This window comes from Dreissena polymorpha, chromosome 1 (genome assembly GCF_020536995.1).
Source record: "Dreissena polymorpha isolate Duluth1 chromosome 1, UMN_Dpol_1.0, whole genome shotgun sequence".
NCBI classification, from domain to species: Eukaryota; Metazoa; Mollusca; class Bivalvia; order Myida; family Dreissenidae; genus Dreissena; species Dreissena polymorpha.
In genome coordinates, this window is record NC_068355.1 from 89,048,227 (window position 1) to 89,068,110 (window position 19,884).

Sequence of the window (19,884 nt, forward strand, 5' to 3'; positions counted from 1 at the left end):
ATATAGTAATAATCAAACTCCAAAACATTACCAGGATAGAAATTCCTATTTAACCGTGCTAGCCTTTCATTAAAAACAAGCGGATATTTGCATATACAATGCAGACGAAAGATATAACACAACATCAATTACAAAAACGATAAAAGTTGGGTCACCGCGTTGGATCAAGTCCTGACTCAACAGTAGACATCTCATTTGTTAATAAAATGTATTCTTTAAAATGTCATATGTATTAAAATGATTATCTAAAACTAATTTTAGATTATGGAAGTGTTATACTGTAGAAAATGACTGAGAAGAAATACTTGTCTCCCTTATTAGGACACTAAAGTGATCATGTCATTATGGTTTATGACTTGCATTTCTCCGAAACCAAAGAAGTCGAAATTTGGGTTTGAACCAAACTATTTCGGCATCTTTTGACAAAATTCCATTTTTAATCGTAACTTGCAACAAAGTTTCAATACGACAAGCCAATATAGTAATTGTTCCGTCATACCTCCATTGGTATCTACCCCAGTTAAAGACACTTACACATTCGTCGTCCCGAGGACGAAATGCGGAGATGGGATACCACTTTGATTTTACGGTGTAGCTTTCGATGTTTTATCAAAATGTGTATCCAAACTCTTTATCAATCTAAAATGGATCCGTTCAACCTTTTTACTACCTTGGTAAAAACATCATTGATGCGACACAGAATGTAAACAATAACATGATAATAAAATTAATCCAATTACATGTATTGTAATGTATTGCCTAAGTACCCGTAACAAACAACATGTTGATCTATCAACTATTACATTGTAATAATTTAAAAGTAGTAAAGATATGATCGTAAATGCATACACTGACTAATGATCAAATTGTATCTACATAAAAGCCTGATGTGCCAAAAACAATGAACATGTCTGGGCGGACCAAAAACAAGTGAAAAGATCGAGCGTTTATTCAAAATGCCTTACACATGACACGTACACAATAACATACAAAAGGTTGTCTTTTACCGAATAATATGGCGAACAATTAAATGATATACATATGTATATTTTGCAGCGGCAATTAAGCCTCGGTAGTGTTATATACAAGTTTAAATGGAATAAGAGCTTCGATCAAGTGAAATCCGGTTCTTTTTTATGTGAACATACTATCTGTATGTGTTTCTCAGTACATTACTGATTCACAAACGGAAACATGTTCCGATCAACATCTTTTATTGCGGCGTTTTGCACTATGAATACGGGGATTAACCATAGCATTTGCTCAAACAATAAAGTATGTCACAGTAGGTAAAACATTGTTTTACAAGTGAGTTATATAGAGTTCGGAAGCAGAGTTCCCAGATTTGTACGGATCATCATTGTTAGAGCTGTCTATCTTTTTGATTCTACACTGTATGTTATGAACCGTAGAGAAACCATCTCCAGATTCGTTGTATGTTATCGCATATTTGTCCGCAGTTGGCCGATTGCAAGACGCATCTTCTTCATTAGTTTTAATACTTTGTTTCTCCACATGTTCTGCTAAGTCTTGACTTCGTCGCATCTCATTGTGATCAGGCAATACTTTATAACTTGGTGACCCGGATACCGTATTCTATAAGTAAACACAAAACACAGGTACACTCATCTATGTATTTAACTTATTTTAAGATTTCTGTTAAACAAAAAGTCACATTCACGCACAATTCGCAATGGTGGGCTATACCTTCTCCGTCTTTATCGAGTTCATGATAAGAGTCATGAACTGTTCTTGGGCCGCCATGGACTTTTTAAGCAACAGTTTGGTGTCTTTACATGATGCTTCCAGCAAATCCTGCGAATAAGTACATTCACTACGTTTAGTATATGTATTTGCATTCGATGAAGATATCATCGAAAAGATCAGTTTTAGGGTATGAACTGTTGTCTAGGCCGCTACCTTAAAACTATTGCCAGGTTATTTTAGAATAAGAGAAGCCATGTTTTCGATACACGTTAATCTTTCACTTTACACATATATTCATAAAAGCATATATATGTAACATCGCTTCAATAAAGAAGGTATACGCACCAGTCTGTTTTCTATGTGAAATTTCAACCCCTCCAGGCACAGTTGTATGTCTGACGTATTGTGTACCGAACCTCTACGGAATGGATGCACGTCGATCGGTAGGTCAAGACGAGGGGGTATGCTGTATTTCCGCGGAGACATTGTAGGTGTGTTCCTAAATACAAAAAAACAGCGACTATTTGAATAGGTATCTTATCTTAATAAGTATACGACGATTTTATTATGTTTATAAGATTGTTGTTTGCTGTATTGTACCCTAATACGTACTGGAATTTATTTCAATTTAGCAACAGAGTCAAAACTGTGCGGCTATGCTGGCATTACCGATCACAGGAGTCCACTGGCATGGCACAAGGAATGCTGTTCCTAGCATACGACCTCTTAGGATGATTGAACTGTGTAGAAGGAGCACGAGGAATCTCTTCGTCACTTTCGCTGCTGTAATTGTAAATTTATTAAGCATACAGTTAAAGAATTTATGTCGCACCATATTTACTCGTTTTTTTCTGATAGTTGTACACTTTTTTCGCCAAAAATAAATTTGTTGTAAACGAAATTCTACCATAAATTAAGTATGAATACAATAAGTGTTTTACCTTGATGTATCGTCAGTGTCCTGTGTTAGAATTATACTCGGGGCAGAACTGACTGGGGAAGATTTCTTGCTAAAATCGCGATTGGTTTTACTATTAAATGATAAATTTCGAGAGTTTGTGATGTTTGACAGACTCCTTTTTTCCTGAGAAAAACTATTTGCTAGAGGACCGGTGTAGTCTTCGGCCGAATTGGTCATCGGGTTCGAATGCCTTTCTTTCTCTATTGCTTCATTATCATTGTCATCCGTCTCTACAGAGCTATAGCCACTTCTGCGCCGTGTCTTATTGAATATGGATAGCACCAAATCTGCGATTTTAGGGCTGCACGGAGGTTTTGATTTTGTAACATCATTTTGCTCTCGGTCCTGTTCAATATCTAAAGGTCCCGCCGGTTTTTGACCTCTGTTTAAATTGTCAACGCCTCTGTTGGACGTTTCTCCGTAGAACGCGTTTTTAATGGAAGAGTGGTATGCCCATTTCCCATTTTGAGTGTAATGTGAAGCCTTTGAGAAACACCTGCTTTTAAGACTAAAGAATTTTCTTACTCCTGGAGGCATTTTTTTTAACTTATTCAAATACTTTCTGGACGACATGTCCGTTTTACTGTGGATTTTATTTGTTGTTCCATTCACTTGAACCAAGTCTGGCGATCCTGGGGCGCTCCGAGCTTGTTGGCGGTGTTTTTCAGTTTCTTTCAAACGCCTATGTCCATATTCGCGGATTATTACCTACAAAGAAGAATGGTGATATACGGTACGTATTAAAAAACGAGAAATTGTTTTGTATTTGATCACTGCAGAATAATAATAGCTGTAGTTTTTAGTTTTAATGAAATATGACAATTCTACACGCAGTACTATGTAATGTCACAATACACTCTGTGGTACCTCTGCGTCTGGGTGTTCCTTAAGTGCGCCCAGAACGTCTTCCCTTGACAGCACAAACAGCTCGGAGTAACCCACAGACCTCACATCTGCAGTGCGTCTGAAATAGGGGATGTAAAGTAAACAAATATGCATATGCTATAAATGACTATTTCCGATTGAAGGTGTGGGTATACTTTTTCTTAAATACAAAATGCATTGGATACAAACAGTGCTGGTAAAATTACAGTGTTATCTAATCACCTGTTTACTCCATCGTTTAGGTTTAATATTCCTATTTCTCCAAAGAAGTCCCCTGAGCTCATCTGCGTCAAAACTGTGCCTTTATCCCTGTAATGTATTAAGTTTAGCATAGTCTCTTGCATGTCGCGACACTAAAATAGAGTGTGAAAGTGCTTTGTAATAGCGCTATCATGTCTCTATAATATCGCACAACAAGGTATGATTGCGTTTTGCAGTTTATTTAAATGGAAAAGTAAATTGTTTAGCGGAAATTCGTTCGTATAATAATGCATGAGTCAAAAATGTCATAAACGATTGTAAAACCCGTTGAAGTGCGGATTGTATTCGTAGAAAGCTATAAACAATTTAAGACAATGCAAGTAACATTATTTTGTTTAAGTATGTTTGACAACTGAATGTCAAACTTTCGAGACGTTTAATATATAAGCCACGCTCTGTGAAAACTGGACTTAATGCACCTGCGTTAATTATCGTCACAGAATGGACTGCGCAGTCATCATATGAATAGCAGGAACAACACTTTCCGCTTTTATGATACTTTTCGTTTAATGGAAGTGTCTTTTTTTACCGACAATCAAGTTTATGTGCAAGGTGTCGTTCCCGACTAGCTTGATCGGACGGAACAGGATACTCATGAAGACCTTTAACAAACATACATTAAGCTCCATTTTCTGAGAGTGTTGCTTATTGCCCATTTCGCAGCATGCCAACCAATTAGTTAATACCCCATTATTTCCACGACGCCGTCTACGATAATAAACATCTCTCTCGCCACTTCACCCCGCCTGCATATCAAGTCCTCGGGTGTGAAAATGTAAGCTTTCATCTTCAACATCAGGTCGTGTAGGAATTCTGGTTTACACTTTTGAAATATCGTCACCTTAAATACCAAATTAGAATGAACGTTTTATTTGGGTACATTACAATTACCGTACGGCCTGGTATTGTAAATCGTTTCCCCGTCCATTACAAAGACTATATATGTGATATATATATATAGTATTGCACCATACCATTAACTTCATAGGCGAATATGCAAATAGAATAAGTATTTTGTCATGTTATATTTAATTATATATGATATTTTATTCTCTATAAAATGGGTAATGATAAAAACGTTGTATGCTCTCTTATTAACGATCTGCATTCTGGGCATCAGTTTAAGCATGTACATTTATTGAGTGAATTTATGTTTCAATAAACATATGTTTATACGGGAACCAAGGATAACATAAAGAGCATAACAAATCATATGGCACGGTGAATCTACCTTTCTCAACGTTCCGAGGTTCACATGTAATGCTAATTCTGTCTTCAACTTGTCAGGAAGGAGGCCCAGGGAGTTGATGTCATGGCAATTCAAACGTCCTCTGTAACCAACCATGAGACGAGTACTGTTATGCTTAGTGTTTTTGTTGTGGTTTTGGGGGTTAAATCATAACATTCACATGTTAGTCTGATCGCTCTCAAGTAGGTCACGCGAGTTGTGTATCGTGTTATTTCTTAAAAGTTGACCCAGTATTTGTAAAAATATTGCAAGACATGTACATTTCCAGAAAGGAAATTCATTTATGCGTTGAATAAGACAGAGATTGTGAAAATCGCTGCAAAATTGATGAAGTAATGGCTTTTCAAAGCGATGCACTCTGTTTTCGGGTGATTTCGAGTTGAATACCTTGTTATATATATATTCGATAGTGAATTTTTGCCCCCAGAAAAGTTGATTGTTCGTTATAATTTGATTATTTATCATTCAAAATGATGTTTTCACTAATTAATATCATAGCCACACGCTAACCACCTGTGGGTGTAATAATAGTGAAGTTATGTTATTATTAACTCATTCTCAAAACGACAACGCTTTGTCCGACCGATCAAATTTGTGACCATGATCCAAATATAACGTTAAAATGCAATTAACAAACTAAAGATTCAAATATGATATATTACAATTGTAAGTAAATACAATATAGAAGAACTCGTAGGGCACGAAGTTCGGATTGCTCCACGCTTTTGTGTCGGTCTTCGAGACTTTGAGCCATAATAATACTACTACTAATAATAATTATAACTTTATTTCATGAAGATAACACATTAATAAATAACATTTCTTTTTTACAATGTGGTCTTCAAAAACACGTAGATGTAAATATACAACTTAACTATGTCTAGCATACTGCAATCAGCCTTAAAATAATCACAAAAGCAACAATATAAAAAATAATGCAAAACAAATAAAAAATAAGAAAAATAATATAATAAAAGAAGAAGAATAAGAGAAGAATAATAACAAGAAGAAGAAGAAGAAGCAATAGAAGAAAGAAGAAGAAAAGAAGAAAAAAGAAGAAGAATAAGAAAAAAGTAAGAAGAATAAGATAATAAAATAAATAATAAGAATAAATTAGAATAATAATAAAAAAATAATGAATATTATAATAATAATAATATTATTAGTATATATTATAATTATTATATTATCATTATTATTATTATTATTATTATTATTATTATATTAATTATTATTATTAGTATTATTATTATTATTATATATTAAATAATAATAATAATAATTATAATAATAATAATGATGGTTATTTCATTTTTTATCACAACAATCACAAAGCATAAAGAGGAACAACAAAAAATACCCCAAAACGGTATTTTAATAGATACATATCAAAACAAGTGTTGCGTTTGTAGCAAATGATTTTTTAAGTGCCGTTTAAAGGAAATAATTGTAGGTGCTTGTCTTATTGCTTGTCTTATATTATTTGGAATAAAGTTCCATATATTGCTCGCACAATAGGCAAAAGTACGCTTTCCGTTATTGGTTTTAAATGCGACAGATGATAAATCGTTGTGGGTGGTGGACCTAAGAGAGTATGTATTGTTATTCGATACAAAAATAACTTTATCAAAATAAGGAGGCATTGAGCCATCTAGAACTGTGTACACTATAGTCCCAACAAGAAATGTACACTTATTTTCAAATGACAACCAGCCCAGTTTATTGAAAATTGGAATTGAAGGAGAGGAAGTCATCGGAAGTCTATTTATTAAGTAAAGTACGTTGGGAATTAAATAATACGACTGTATCATATACGTAACATACTTTGAACTAAAAAGAATTCACTTATTATTTTAAAAATAAAATCTTGAATCTAGCACTTTTAAAGATCTTTAAGCGAGACGGATTGAACATTGTGAGTGTATTCTCTCGCAGTCTCTTTTTACTCATGACACAAAATCGTTTGGCATACAAATGCCCTGATATGGCGCATGTACAGATATAATTTGTTAGTCTGATTAGATACATCGCGAGGGAATTGATATCGAAGGACGGGTTCGCTTTCGGTAAAACGTTACATTGTCTGCATCCACTGTTTGAAGGGATTTTCTTAGGAGATTTCTGTTTTCACTGAAGAAGTCCGATATTTGGAATTAAAATGATGTCTTGTCATGCTAAGCTATATTGTAAAATATGTCTCTTGATAATACTTTCTCATTACGGTACAACATCACACTGTTGACGACACGGTTTGTAGTGACGTCAGCTGTGTGACATTGTCACGTGCAGACAGAAGATATGTATGAGTCGCGCTTTGGAAAAAAATGCATTTATGCTTTTGCATTCCCCAAACTAGCCTGTGAAGTCAATATTGACTCATAAGGGACGACTCTTTTCGCTGAAATGGCATTTTCTGTTTAAAGAAAGTCTCTTCTTAGCGAAAAGTCAAGTTTATGCGGAAAGTGCCGTTTCGGACTGCACAGGCTAATCTGGGACGACACTGTACGCTCATGTTTTAATACCATCATGGCTTTTGGTACAAGAAATCCGAATCGGAGACATTTACACACACACCCCCCCTCCAAACAGGGCTTTGAATTAGTGACCTAGCGAATTGGGGTCATCTATTGTCAATGGTCAATGCACATTTGAAGTATTAAGCCAGTTGGTCAATTGTTTGTACGAGTTATTGATCGGAAACGAATTTCATACTAATTGTTACATTGACCTTTAAACTAGTGACCCAACTTAAATAGGGTCATTTACTGTCCAAGGTCAATGTATATGGGAAGTATAAAGCCAATCGGTCGATTGGTTGACGAGTTATTGATAGGAAACGGTTGTCACAGTTATTTTGACAGTTACCTTGACCTTTGATAAAGTGACCCTTCCTTTAATATAGGTCATATAATACCCAAGGTGATCGCACATTTTCAAAATCAAACCAACCGGTCATTTCGTTTACAAGTTATTGATTGGAAACGATTCTCATGGCAATGGCATAGACATACGACCTAGTGACCCAAATTTCAATAGGATGCATTAACTGTCCAAGGAAAATGCATATGGGAAGTAATCTGTCAATCGTTCAATTAGTTGACGAGTTATTGATCGGAAACGCTTTTCACACGTATTGTGACAGTGACATTGACTTTTGACTTAGTTACCCCAAAGTCGATAGGGTTCATCTACTACCCAAAGCCAATCGTCGAATCTTTAATGGAATATTGATCGGAAACGATGTTCACACTCATTGGGACAGTAACCTTGACCTTTGACCTCGTGACCACAATCTAAATGGGGGTCATCTACTTTCAAAGACCAATGCACGTGTGAAGTATCAAGCAAATCGGTCAATTCGTTGACGAGTTATTGATCACAAAAGATGTTCATACTTATTGTGACAGTTACCTTTACCTTTGTCCAAGTGGCCCCAATTTCAATAGGAGTCATATACTGTCCAAGGTCAGTGCATAAATGAAGTATCAGAAAAATAGATCAATTTGTTGACGAGTTATTGATCGGAAACGAACTGGTCTACCGACAGACCGACCAACAGTCCGACCGACCGTCCGACCGACAGTCCGACCGACAGTCCGACCGATCGACATCCAGCAAAACAATATACCCCCGATGTTTCGAAGGGGAGCATAAACACGCAGTTTGAATGCTTTTTACCTAGTCCAGACATAGTCGTACCACCTCTGTACGCGTTTTTGAAGGTCGGACGGCACATTGTGCATCTGCATGTAAAACTTTGCGCCATCCTAAAAATCATTTTGCATACAAATTAAATGAAATTTGATAAAATAAAATAATATCCGTTTATAAACAAAAAAGAACAGAAAAAGTGAATGCCCACTACTACAACAAACTCATTTCTATTACATAAATAAATGAATGTGTGTTATAGAAAAAGGCTTGAAATGGCATTGCAAATGTTAGCATTCTGCAATCAAAAGTTCATCACCATTACGTACCAAAAGTCGTTCGAACTCTTGGCGACTGGCATTTCTGTTTGTGATTACGCTCCCTACTTGGCCTGTAAGATATGTGTAAGTATACAAATATGCAGATAATGATTTAAATCAGTGGATTGTGTTCTACATAAAATGAAATTTTAATAAATTAATGTATCACACTTAGCACAAGCTATTTCAAAATTCAGAATAGGAAGAAACTGTAATTGTGTTGTTATTATAAATCATAAAGCAAATTGCGATGACACTATTTTTTTATATAAACAGGCCCAAATTGTTTTGCCGTTAGCGTTTATTTTCATTCTGTTCTTTTCCAAATTTTCAATTTTTAATATCTATAGGATCTGGCAAGAGTTGTCATATCATACCATATTTTATTTACCGAGTTCAGGAATTTTGTTAGTAAGCGAGCCTTTGGCGAGCTTACTAACGAATTTCCTGGACGAGTTTAATAAAATATGGTATGAAATGACTACGAGTGTCAGATCTTTTTATGTCCCCCACCCACTAGAGTGGGGGACATATTGTTTTTGCCCTGTCTGTCTGTTGGTCTGTTGGTCTGTTTGCTCCAACTTTTACATTTGCAATAACTTTTTCAATATATAAGATAGTAACTTGATGTATGGTATGCAAGTGTATCTCATGGAGCTGCACATTTTGAGTGGTGAAAGGTCAAGGTCAAGGTCATCCTTCAAGGTCAGAGGTCAAATATATGTGGACAAAATCGCTCATTTTATGAATACTTTTGCAATATTGAAGATAGCAACTTGATATTAGACATGCATGTGTATCTCATGGAGCCGCACATTTTGAGTGGTGAAAGGTCAAGGTCATCCTTCAAGGTCAAAGGTAAAAAAAAATAATTCAAAGCGGCGCAAAAGGGGACATAGTGTTTCTGAAAAACACATTTCTTGTTATCACATGCTTTTAAATGAGCAAATTAAATAAATATTTAAATAAATATTTAAGCAAACATAATGATTAATCCCGAATGTTGTTTACATTTCGTGACGTCATTTGACGTTGCAACGTCATTTCAGCGAAAAAACAAAATGCGATTGGTCAATCAAACGAAAATAAGCCAATGAAAACGCTTAAAAAGTACACATGTGTAAGATTAAAGTATTCGTAATGGTTATATTACATGGGAAACATGGTATGGCATGTGATAATTTTTATTTATTTATATATTTATTTATATATTTTTTTCTTTCTTTCTGTCTTTCTTTCTTTCTTTCTTTCTTTAGTTAGTTAGTTAGTTAGTTAGTTAGTTAGTTAGTTAGTTAGTTAGTTAGTTAGTTAGTTAGTTAGTTAGTTAGTTAGTTAGTTAGTTAGTTAGTTAGTTAGTTAGTTAGTTAAGTTAGTTAGTTAGTTAGTTAGTTAGTTAGTTAGTTAGTTAGTTAGTTAGTTAGTTAGTTAGTTAGTTAGTTAGTTAGTTAGTTAGTTAGTTAGTTAGTTAGTTAGTTAGTTAGTTAGTTAGTTGGATTTCGGAAAATAACAGAATGAATCCAAACGGAAAAACAATTTGGCCATGTTCATATACAAAATTTGTCTTCGCCATTTGCTTTTTAATTTATTATAACTACATATTTAAACATTAAGTGATGGACTTACCAACAATTGTAGCAAAAATGAACACTCCGATCAAGTAACTCACGATAACAAAGGTGTATCTGAAAACAAAAGTCAAAAGAATGAATTATTTGACTTAAGTTAATAACTGACGAAAGTCACATGCACCAATAAAAATACAAATTATGAGGCGAATAATCCATAATTGCACCATGCTATTACATTTTGAAATACATTCATCTACTCAAATGAATAGCAGTTTCCTCTTTGAGTTAACTTTGTTTTGTCATATTTCTTTTAACTTTTCACACAATTAGACAAAAATACACCCATGTAAAGGATCAACGTGCATGTAAGTGACTCATATTTACCGTAATCACATCAGCAACCGTATAGCAATAATATGTTTAACGAAATAAAAAATGTATTGATTTAGACATAAGATCTTCTGAATTGATTCACAAGATGATTCACAACTGAATCTTACAAAATAATGTCACTTTACGTCAACATAATTATCTTGTGTGGGCATTTAAATACAACGCTACATGTCTATATATCTCACAGACATGAAACATATACGGAATAATGTTGAGACTTGAGGCTGACGTCAGGAGGGTCTCTCCAAATTTTATGTTAACTTTGGCTTTTTAACACGGCTTTGAGAGTTTTTCAAAACATTACAAAATGGCGTGCTTCAAGTTCGAAATAATGAGTGCAATAGAAACCACTAAATCTGAATTGAGTTGAAGATTTCAAAACTAAACTTTAAAATATTATAAGATATGCCTCAAATTACATGTGTCCCTTATATTATTCAAAGTTGAATTACAAACTAAGTTTAGAGCAGATAATTCCGCACAAAACTGCACATAGTAAAGGAACTGAATCGGCGGATTAACGGAGCGAAATTTCGCTACTGTTTCGTAACGCTACACGTAGATATTCTTTACAGCGTTGCGATTGTTTTCGTTAAAAACGGAAATATGGCAATCGCTTAAATTATGTTTAAAAACAGTGCAAAAAAAGATGATCGAGATTCAATGCGTAAGAATTTTCTAAAAAAATGGTCTTAGGTTCGAGCCCAAGTCGAAGGAATAATTCATGTTTTTTCCTTGTATCTGGACCGAGTATACTACTCATGTGCGATAAAGTTAAAAACATCAATGGTTGAAATAAGGTTGAAAACAAATGACACGTCATTTTAAAAGACTACACGTCTGTCCGAGCCGAAACGACTTGCGTGTCATATTTATGCGCGTTTTCGGTTGTTGTTGTTTTATTCTTTGGAACAGTGTCTTCTTATTTGTTATTTCTTATTCCTGATAGAAAAGTCGCGTTACGTGAAACCGCACGGTTGATGTCTTATTGACATTTCGATTACAGATGTTCACCAACGTTATTTGTGACATAGTCTTCTCACATAAAGAATGGGATAGTCGAAATGCGTTTTTCAGTTTCAACGATGGGATATGGTATCTCCAACTGTTGTGTATACATTTCATCCAAGATAAGCCTGTGCTTTCCGCATTGACATTAGACTATCAAACAAATATATTCATAAAGCGAAAATTCTTAACCCTCATTCGCCTATGCGGACTGCACAGGCTAATCGTGGACGACACTTGACCCCACGTGCATTTAGCCCTATTCTCCCAGAACGAGGAGCATATGTCAGCTTTAACAGTGTTCGACTTTAGATTATAATCATCATAAACTCGCTTAAACAAAATTACCTGTAAATTGTTGATTGAAATTATTATCTTGTATACTTAATACATTCTATCCTACTGATGACAGTAGCGTATGTAACTGCATTACAATATCTCATTTACAAAGTAACGAGAACATAATGGGCTGCGAGTCGGTTTCTGGAGAGCAAATAGCAAAGAATTCACAAATTTCCATACAAATGCATTTCGATTGACATGTAATTATTTCGACACTAGGGATTTGCACTTGGAGTATTTGATACTAAAAAGCTATTTCCATTAAAATTACGCCCTTCAAAGTTACCACAAAAAAGCAGTAGTCTACAAATGTCTTCAAACAATGAAACTCTAAAATCCACATTTTTAATTGAAGTCTTATTGACAAATTTTCAAAATAAAATGCGATGAAATCGGTAAATATTTATAGCATTAAATTTATTTCATGTTAAAGAAATCTGCGAGCACATTCGTTTAATTTTGCAGAGCTTCGCACACATATTAGTGTGTAATTGTCATACAAGTAATCATGGAATTTATCGATGATTGACCATTTAACCCATGTATGCCTAGCGTCTAGAAAAAAGGACTTGGCAAACAGCGTAGACCCAGATGAGACGCCGCATGATGCGGCGTCACATCAGGGTCTGCGCTGTTTTCTTAAAGGAATTTCTGTAAGAAATATTCTAAATATAGAAATTAATATTCTAGACATCCCTAATTTTGGAAATAAATTGATCCAATTTAGAAGGATGGAAGAGTCCACTAGGCTTGAATGGGTTAAGAGCGAAAAATTTTGGCTAACTTGCATGGTACTTCCACGCAGATGCCCACAGACTTAGGCTTGACAAGGCAACTACTCTATCTATACCGGCGTGTTTTTGTGATATTAGCGTTGGTCACGTGCGTGACTGTATTTATTTGATCTACTTAACTTATTTAACCTTAATTGTTATGACAGCATGCATATGTTATACAAAAACTATAAGACAAATTCCATGTGCCGTGTCAAAAGCTCGGTCTGAAATAAATCGAATTTATCAAAGCATAATCGTTTTACATTGTGGTTATGACATGGAAGTACAAAAATGTTGTTAATTTTATTACATTACACGGTTTTGTTGGTCTTAGCACGATTTATATGCGTATAACGTTACGTAAACAATATAATTCAGTAAGATTGCTTTTGCACACTGCGATTACATTTTGGATGTTTGACAAGACCTATTGAATGTTCGTGAGAATTACTATAGGACATTGGCATCACATGTTAAAAGGGCCTTTTCACAGATTTTGGCATGTATTGCAGATTGTCATTAAATGCTTTATATTGATAAATGTGAACATTGGATCTAAAAGCTTCAATAAAATAACAAGAATAAAAAAAGAAGAAAGAAAAACAGTAACCATGAACTGAGCTCGAACCACTGACTCTGAAGTAAAAGTCTATCGCGTAGACCACTCGGCTATCGGTGCTCACAAAATGTGTGATGTATTTTAAACTTTATTTAAGCAATTCTCGTAGTATCACAAAAAATCACGACAAAAACAGAACTCTCCAAATTATTCAATCGTTTCATGTTGCAGCGATTTATAATTTTCAGGTTTTTAAATCATCAACATATGCATATAATGGCTATTTTAGAGCATGATAAATGTTCAGTTTTACTGTTTCCTTACAAATATCATAACTACAACGAAAATTTGCGATTTCGAAACAATTGTTTTTAATTTTGTCAATTTTTCTAAAACGTGAAGAGGCCCCTTTAAGACTTAGTGTAGACAAAATAAAGTTCAGAATTCATCGATTACGTCTGCATTTCGGACTATACTACTAACGCCATTTACGTTGGTTTAAACTTATACTCTTGCCACGTGTAATTTTTGATTGTATATTCCTATTCCTTTATAAACATATCCCACTTACTGCCAGTTTGTGTCCGGTGGGGGCAAGTCCCCAATGGTGGTCAGTGTCAGGGTCGACCAATAAAGCGAGGCCAGGTACTTCCGTGTTACATGTGCATACACGCCTTCTGGCTTGGGATAAGCCCAACCTTCTTGGAAATCTTCTGCTTCAGAAATAAGATAATAAAATGCTGCGAACCAGTGAGATCCCAAGAACAGAATGTGAGAGAGGTTAGCGACCCGCAACAGATTCGGATACCCTGTCCGGGATTCGTACATGTGCATGAATCGGATACTTCTGTACACCTTCAAGAATCTTGGAAAACGCAACATCGGTTGGATGCCAATATAAAACTGAAGTAAGTCGAGTGGAACAAGGCTGACAATGTCTATTATAAAACATTTGTTGTTTATATAATTCTTGCATAACTTTTTATAGTCGTACACTATTAGTCCCTGATGGAGAAAGCCAGTTCGAAACTGGACACCAATGTCCAACAAGTACACAAAGTCTGCAACGCCGTCTAAACACAACCAGATTAGTACATGTCGTTTCTGTATTTCATGAAATGCTTGTCTAGCAATGCACGTCCACAAATTGTACAACACTGCCAATGTTACAGCTCCCAGCCAATAGAACATCACGTCACCAGAAGGGTGGACTACAAATGGTTTTACAGCAATGTGTTTCTTGTTATCTGAATGTATCGAGCCACTGAGCTGCTCAGACTCTGAAATAGAGTTTTCAAACTGAGGCCGCGTAGAGAACTTTCGTAGAAATGAGTCATCCCGGCGGACTCTTCTAGTCTTTTTTATCTGTAAAGTGTTTGCGTTTGACATTGCAGACTTCAATTTACCCCAACGATCCTTCGCATTGTGGTTGCCATCTTTTACATGTCCGTTGTCTTCATTTACCATGGTATCCGCCATGTTCACTGACTTGTCTGTAAATATTCCTTTCATCTGAATCGCATCGTGGGCCATTCCTTCTGTAACAAGCATTTTTAATCGATAACTGTATTATCATTTATTAACTTTCAATTTTCCAGTTTTGTTTCAGGTTTCATTTCTGTAAAACTTGTATGATTTCCTGAAACAAAACACACCAACAAATATTTTAACCCATTTATGCCAAGTCGACTCTCCCATCCTTCTCAATTGGATCAATTTATTTCCCAAAAATAGGAATGTCTAGTATGTTGATTTCTATATTTAGAATATTTCTTACAGAAATTCATTTAAGCAAACAGCGCAGACCCTGATGAGACGCCCCATCATGCGGCGTCTCATCTGGGTCTACGCTGTTTGCCAAGGCCTTTTTCTAGACGCTAGTTAAATACACTGAACGTTTTCGCTGAAAGAAAGCAGGATTCAAGCTTTTGAAGTGCATGACCATTAGGTAGTTTTGTCAGCAACGTCAACTAATGGAAGCGCAGTGCCGTGGATACATAGAAGGCTTGTACGCTGTCGCTACGATGATTTTCATTCTGTTTAAGGATTTTTTTTCTTTATGTTGATATGATGTACGATTCAATGTTATCGTAGTTTAATGTTACGAGTCTCATGTTGTTGCATAAGTTGGTTGCTGTTGTGGGTTTTTTTCAATGCGTATTGCGTTATAAAACGTTATCGCCGGCGCATCTTTAAACGATCACCTGAAAACACTTTTCGGAACTAAAATTTTGCTAAATAATTTACCATTTCTTTTTTGAGTGCCCATGTCAAATAGATTTATTTTTTAAATGTTTCTTTGAGACCAATACTTTATAATTTTCGCTTACAAAAAAATGTGTCTTCAATTTATTTAGGTGCATAATATTTCGGTTTGTTTCGTTTTCGTTAACTTAAATGGGGCAAAAAGATAATTCAATGGGTTTTTGGCCAATTTATAAATTCAAAAAATACCCATGGGTTTTCGATTTTAATGTAAAGTTATCATTTTAAGTAGTGTTGAAGTATGTGTGCTAATTTTCGTTTGAAAACTAGTTATAGAGAAAAAACTGCAACATTTTGTTTGGAAATAAAAACCTATAGGGAATCTTATTGTATTGCAAACCTGCTCGTTTAAGTAAAAAGATATCATTTTCCATACCTTTGTGTATTTTAATACATTAATTATCATTATTTAAATTTCAAATGTTTCCCATGGGATTGGTTTCGTTTTTAAAAAATTCCCTCTTTATTCAGTTTTTTTTCTTCTATTTTTGAAGCGAGATTATTTTGTCTTCTTGATTGTATTATACGGTAAGTGAAATATTTAATTTTATCGACGACGACGACGACGACGACGACGATGATGATGATGATGATGATGTTGATGAAAATGATGATGATGATGATGATGATGATGATGATGATGATGATGATGATGATGATGATGATGATGATGATGATGATGATGATGATGATGATGATGATGATGATGATGATGATGATGATGATGATGATGATGATGATGATTACGGGCACGAAGAAAACAACGGACCGAATACCTCGCCGTTCTCTTTTTCTAAGTCTTACCTGAGAAACTGAACAACAAAAGGACATCAACCTCTTATCCTCCATGTATCAGTGTAAGTGCGAACCTTGGTAGCAATGAACTACTAGTATTTCACATGTATTTTGTGTAAAGTTTTTTGTATTAAAATAGTTTCTGTTTGATATTAATTTGGTTAACTAAGCACTTAGAAACACGTGTGTGAAACAGTGACATACCATTGTTAAGAGAAACAGAACAGAATAGAACTGTTATGTTCTGTTATATTAAGAACACAAATGCTAGTAAACATCATTTAATCAACGCTCGATAAAAAGGATGATTGTTATTGTCGATTTAGCAACTTTTACAATAATTGTTTTCGCACATGTTATCATGACCGTTATCGGTTGTGTTAACTTGATCAGCTGGAAACCTTAATAATGTCCACTGATCAAATACTGCTAAGCGCTGACATCTGTCCCTTGAACGATGTGTCTAAAAATTAATACACGTCGAAAAAAGGTTGATGATTACAAAATAGGAAACTCGTTAAGCACAATCGATGCCACAAGAAAATACAAAAATATGAGTTTTATCAAAGTGAGCGGCGTTCTTAGGGCTTCATGCACAAGCATTCCGCGCTGGCTAATTAAGGACGACACTTTCCTACTATTCTGGATTTTCGTTTAAAAGAGATTTCCTTTAAACAAAAAAGAACATACAAGCGGGACACATTCGTCCCTGATTTGCCTGTGGGGACTGCGCATGCCTTAAGTAATCAGAATGCACATGCTAATCTGGAACGACACTTCACGCATTGAACTCCTTTATCCCTGTGATAGGCTCATTGTTCACCTAATGATACAATAGCATCTACTGTATGTTGGAAATCACTATTATTCTTTGACGATTTGTTCATAGGACACAACTCGGTCGTTATGAATTTCTTTTAAGTAGCGAAATTTGATTTATGGCATAATTTAATGATAGTTAAATATTATTAAACATTCCTCTTTTATATTCATATCTTGGTTTCAGCTTGAGAAAATGCAAGTTTTCCAGGGTAATCATTCTTTCTGGATAGCTTTTCATGATATTGTAAAGGATGGTACCAAAATGATATTATTGTAAAATCGAAACGTTTTGCTTTGTAACTACAACTTCATAACAAATCAATGTGATTTTTTGTTTACACTCCTATACAGAATGGGCAATCGTGTGAAAAACAAAGTGGCGTGTCACAGCATTGCAGCTCCTGTTAATAATTCGAAGCGAGTAAAGTCGAGATAAAGAGCGAATATGAATACGAAATAAACACACTAATCACGTTCTTGCTGATATGTACGGTTGCACAGTGATAGAGGTGACATTCACTCCTCTTTTTTTAAAGCACTCCTCTTTTTCTAAATGACACTCCTCTTTTTCTATCTCGTTCCCACGACATACTAACTCGAGGGAACGACTTAATAACTCTAGGGAACGAGTTAGCTATGTCTAGGGAACGACTTACTAAGTCGATGGAACGAGAAAGAAAACAGAGGAGTGCAAAACTAACTAACAGAGGAGTGCAATCAAATATAGGAGCGGTGCAGTAAATAAATGAGGGATGTATTTTTTTTTAATGGGGGAAAGCATTTTAGCTGATTCGAGGGAAGTTCAACTTATTGTCCATTATTTATTTTATTGTTAGGTTTAGGCTTATATAATCTAAAATATTCCTCACTGTTATATTCCATTATATTATATTCTAAAGTAACACACATATTAAAAAAAGTTAAATCGATAACATTTGATTATAAATGATATATTTGGCACTTATATTGTAGTCTTTTCTTAAAGCAAACTACACTATATACCTGTAAACAGAAAGAAATTCAATTAAATGATATTAATGTTTATATTTACACCTGGTAAATTATATTGCGATCAAATTGAATTAAATACATATTTAATATAATATTGTTAATAAAAATACACATTCAGAGATAATAGTTGGTGATTTTTCGAAATTATGTATACATATACATATATTTTTAATAAATAGTATAAACTTACAGTTAGCACATCACTATTTAAAACTTGCAGTCACCAGTTATCACAATGTAAATCAAGCACATGACTATTGGCAGCGCGTCCGCGGTTTCAGCTGTTAACTAGCGCTACCTGTCGGCCCTTGCTTCCGCAGTCAGCGACTGTGCTATGTATCGGAAAATCATTTTCCAATATGGATATCGCTACTGGAATATTCCACAATAGGTTTAATTCGGAACTCGCGCGCTGTTTTTTTTTCCGATTTCTGACCGTGCGCGGGAGGTACAAACATTGTCATTAATACAGTAATGACCAGTAACGTCGATATCCGATTTGCATCCCATTCAGTAGTGGATAATTAGTATTTAAACGACAGTAGTGTTTCTTTTAGGAAATGTCTATATTCAAGTATTTTGTTGTTATTACTATTATTATTAATAATTACACATAACAAATCTAACACTGATATACATGTATGTCAGACGTTTAAAACAAGATTAAAGTCTAAATACACCGTTCAGGTGTACAGCCGCCTATACGAATGGGTCCAGTTAAGCTAACATACTTAAAAAAACAAACATACTTTGTCAGCTGTATGGTAATGAATGGACCTATACCAACGGCTTGACATATGCAATATTTCTTCTGAAAAACATTATTCATGTTCTTGTTTTTTTCGGCATGCTTTATAGATATAGCAAATAAAAGTCATGTATGGTAAATCTCGTTAGTGATGTGCCTTCTAATCTTAAGGTTTTAGTCTTTAGCGAATAATTTTCTTTACTTTTCAGATCAGATTAAAGAAAAGCATCACAATAGAGCTATATCAAGACATATAAATATCCAACTGATATGGAATTATATATTAGTTGTAGTACTACGAATGGACTGAGGATAGTAAGGTTTTTGTTGTTTGGTACTTGTCTGTATGGTTTCAAATATATTTGAATAGTATAATATATATATATATATATACCATGGAGTCAATGTCTTGGTAGTTTCGTTGACAAACTTCCATTAAAACTGTATTCCCAGGCCTACGCACAGTACATGCAATGACATAGTTACGTGACCGAAGCTGTTTACATGTACATGCAGCATTATAACGTTTAACATAGTATTCTTACAAATTAAACACGATCGAC

The 19,884-nt window shown here is 34.7% G+C and overlaps 1 protein-coding gene across 2 annotated transcripts; it reads right to left on the reverse strand.

Annotated features, from left to right (window-relative positions):
• Nucleotides 1-933: 933 nt before the first annotated feature.
• LOC127839745 (cyclic nucleotide-gated channel rod photoreceptor subunit alpha-like) lies at nt 934-18,909 on the reverse strand. Of its 2 annotated transcripts, XM_052368141.1 has the most exons (14): nt 18,764-18,909; nt 14,252-15,218; nt 10,658-10,716; nt 9,044-9,105; nt 8,742-8,830; nt 5,046-5,145; nt 4,501-4,655; nt 3,776-3,862; nt 3,536-3,632; nt 2,649-3,376; nt 2,377-2,490; nt 2,053-2,206; nt 1,708-1,815; nt 934-1,596 (listed from the first exon to the last, which is right to left on the reverse strand). In XM_052368141.1, the coding sequence occupies exons 2-14, from the start codon at nt 15,211-15,213 to the stop codon at nt 1,303-1,305; spliced, it is 3,009 nt and encodes a 1,002-aa protein (XP_052224101.1). In that variant the 5' UTR covers nt 15,214-15,218; nt 18,764-18,909; the 3' UTR covers nt 934-1,302. The 2 variants fall into 2 exon arrangements, with proteins under 2 accessions (XP_052224101.1, XP_052224095.1); XM_052368135.1 differs by lacking the exon at nt 18,764-18,909 and having other exon boundaries at nt 14,252-15,315.
• Between the last annotated feature and the right edge of the window lie 975 nt (nt 18,910-19,884).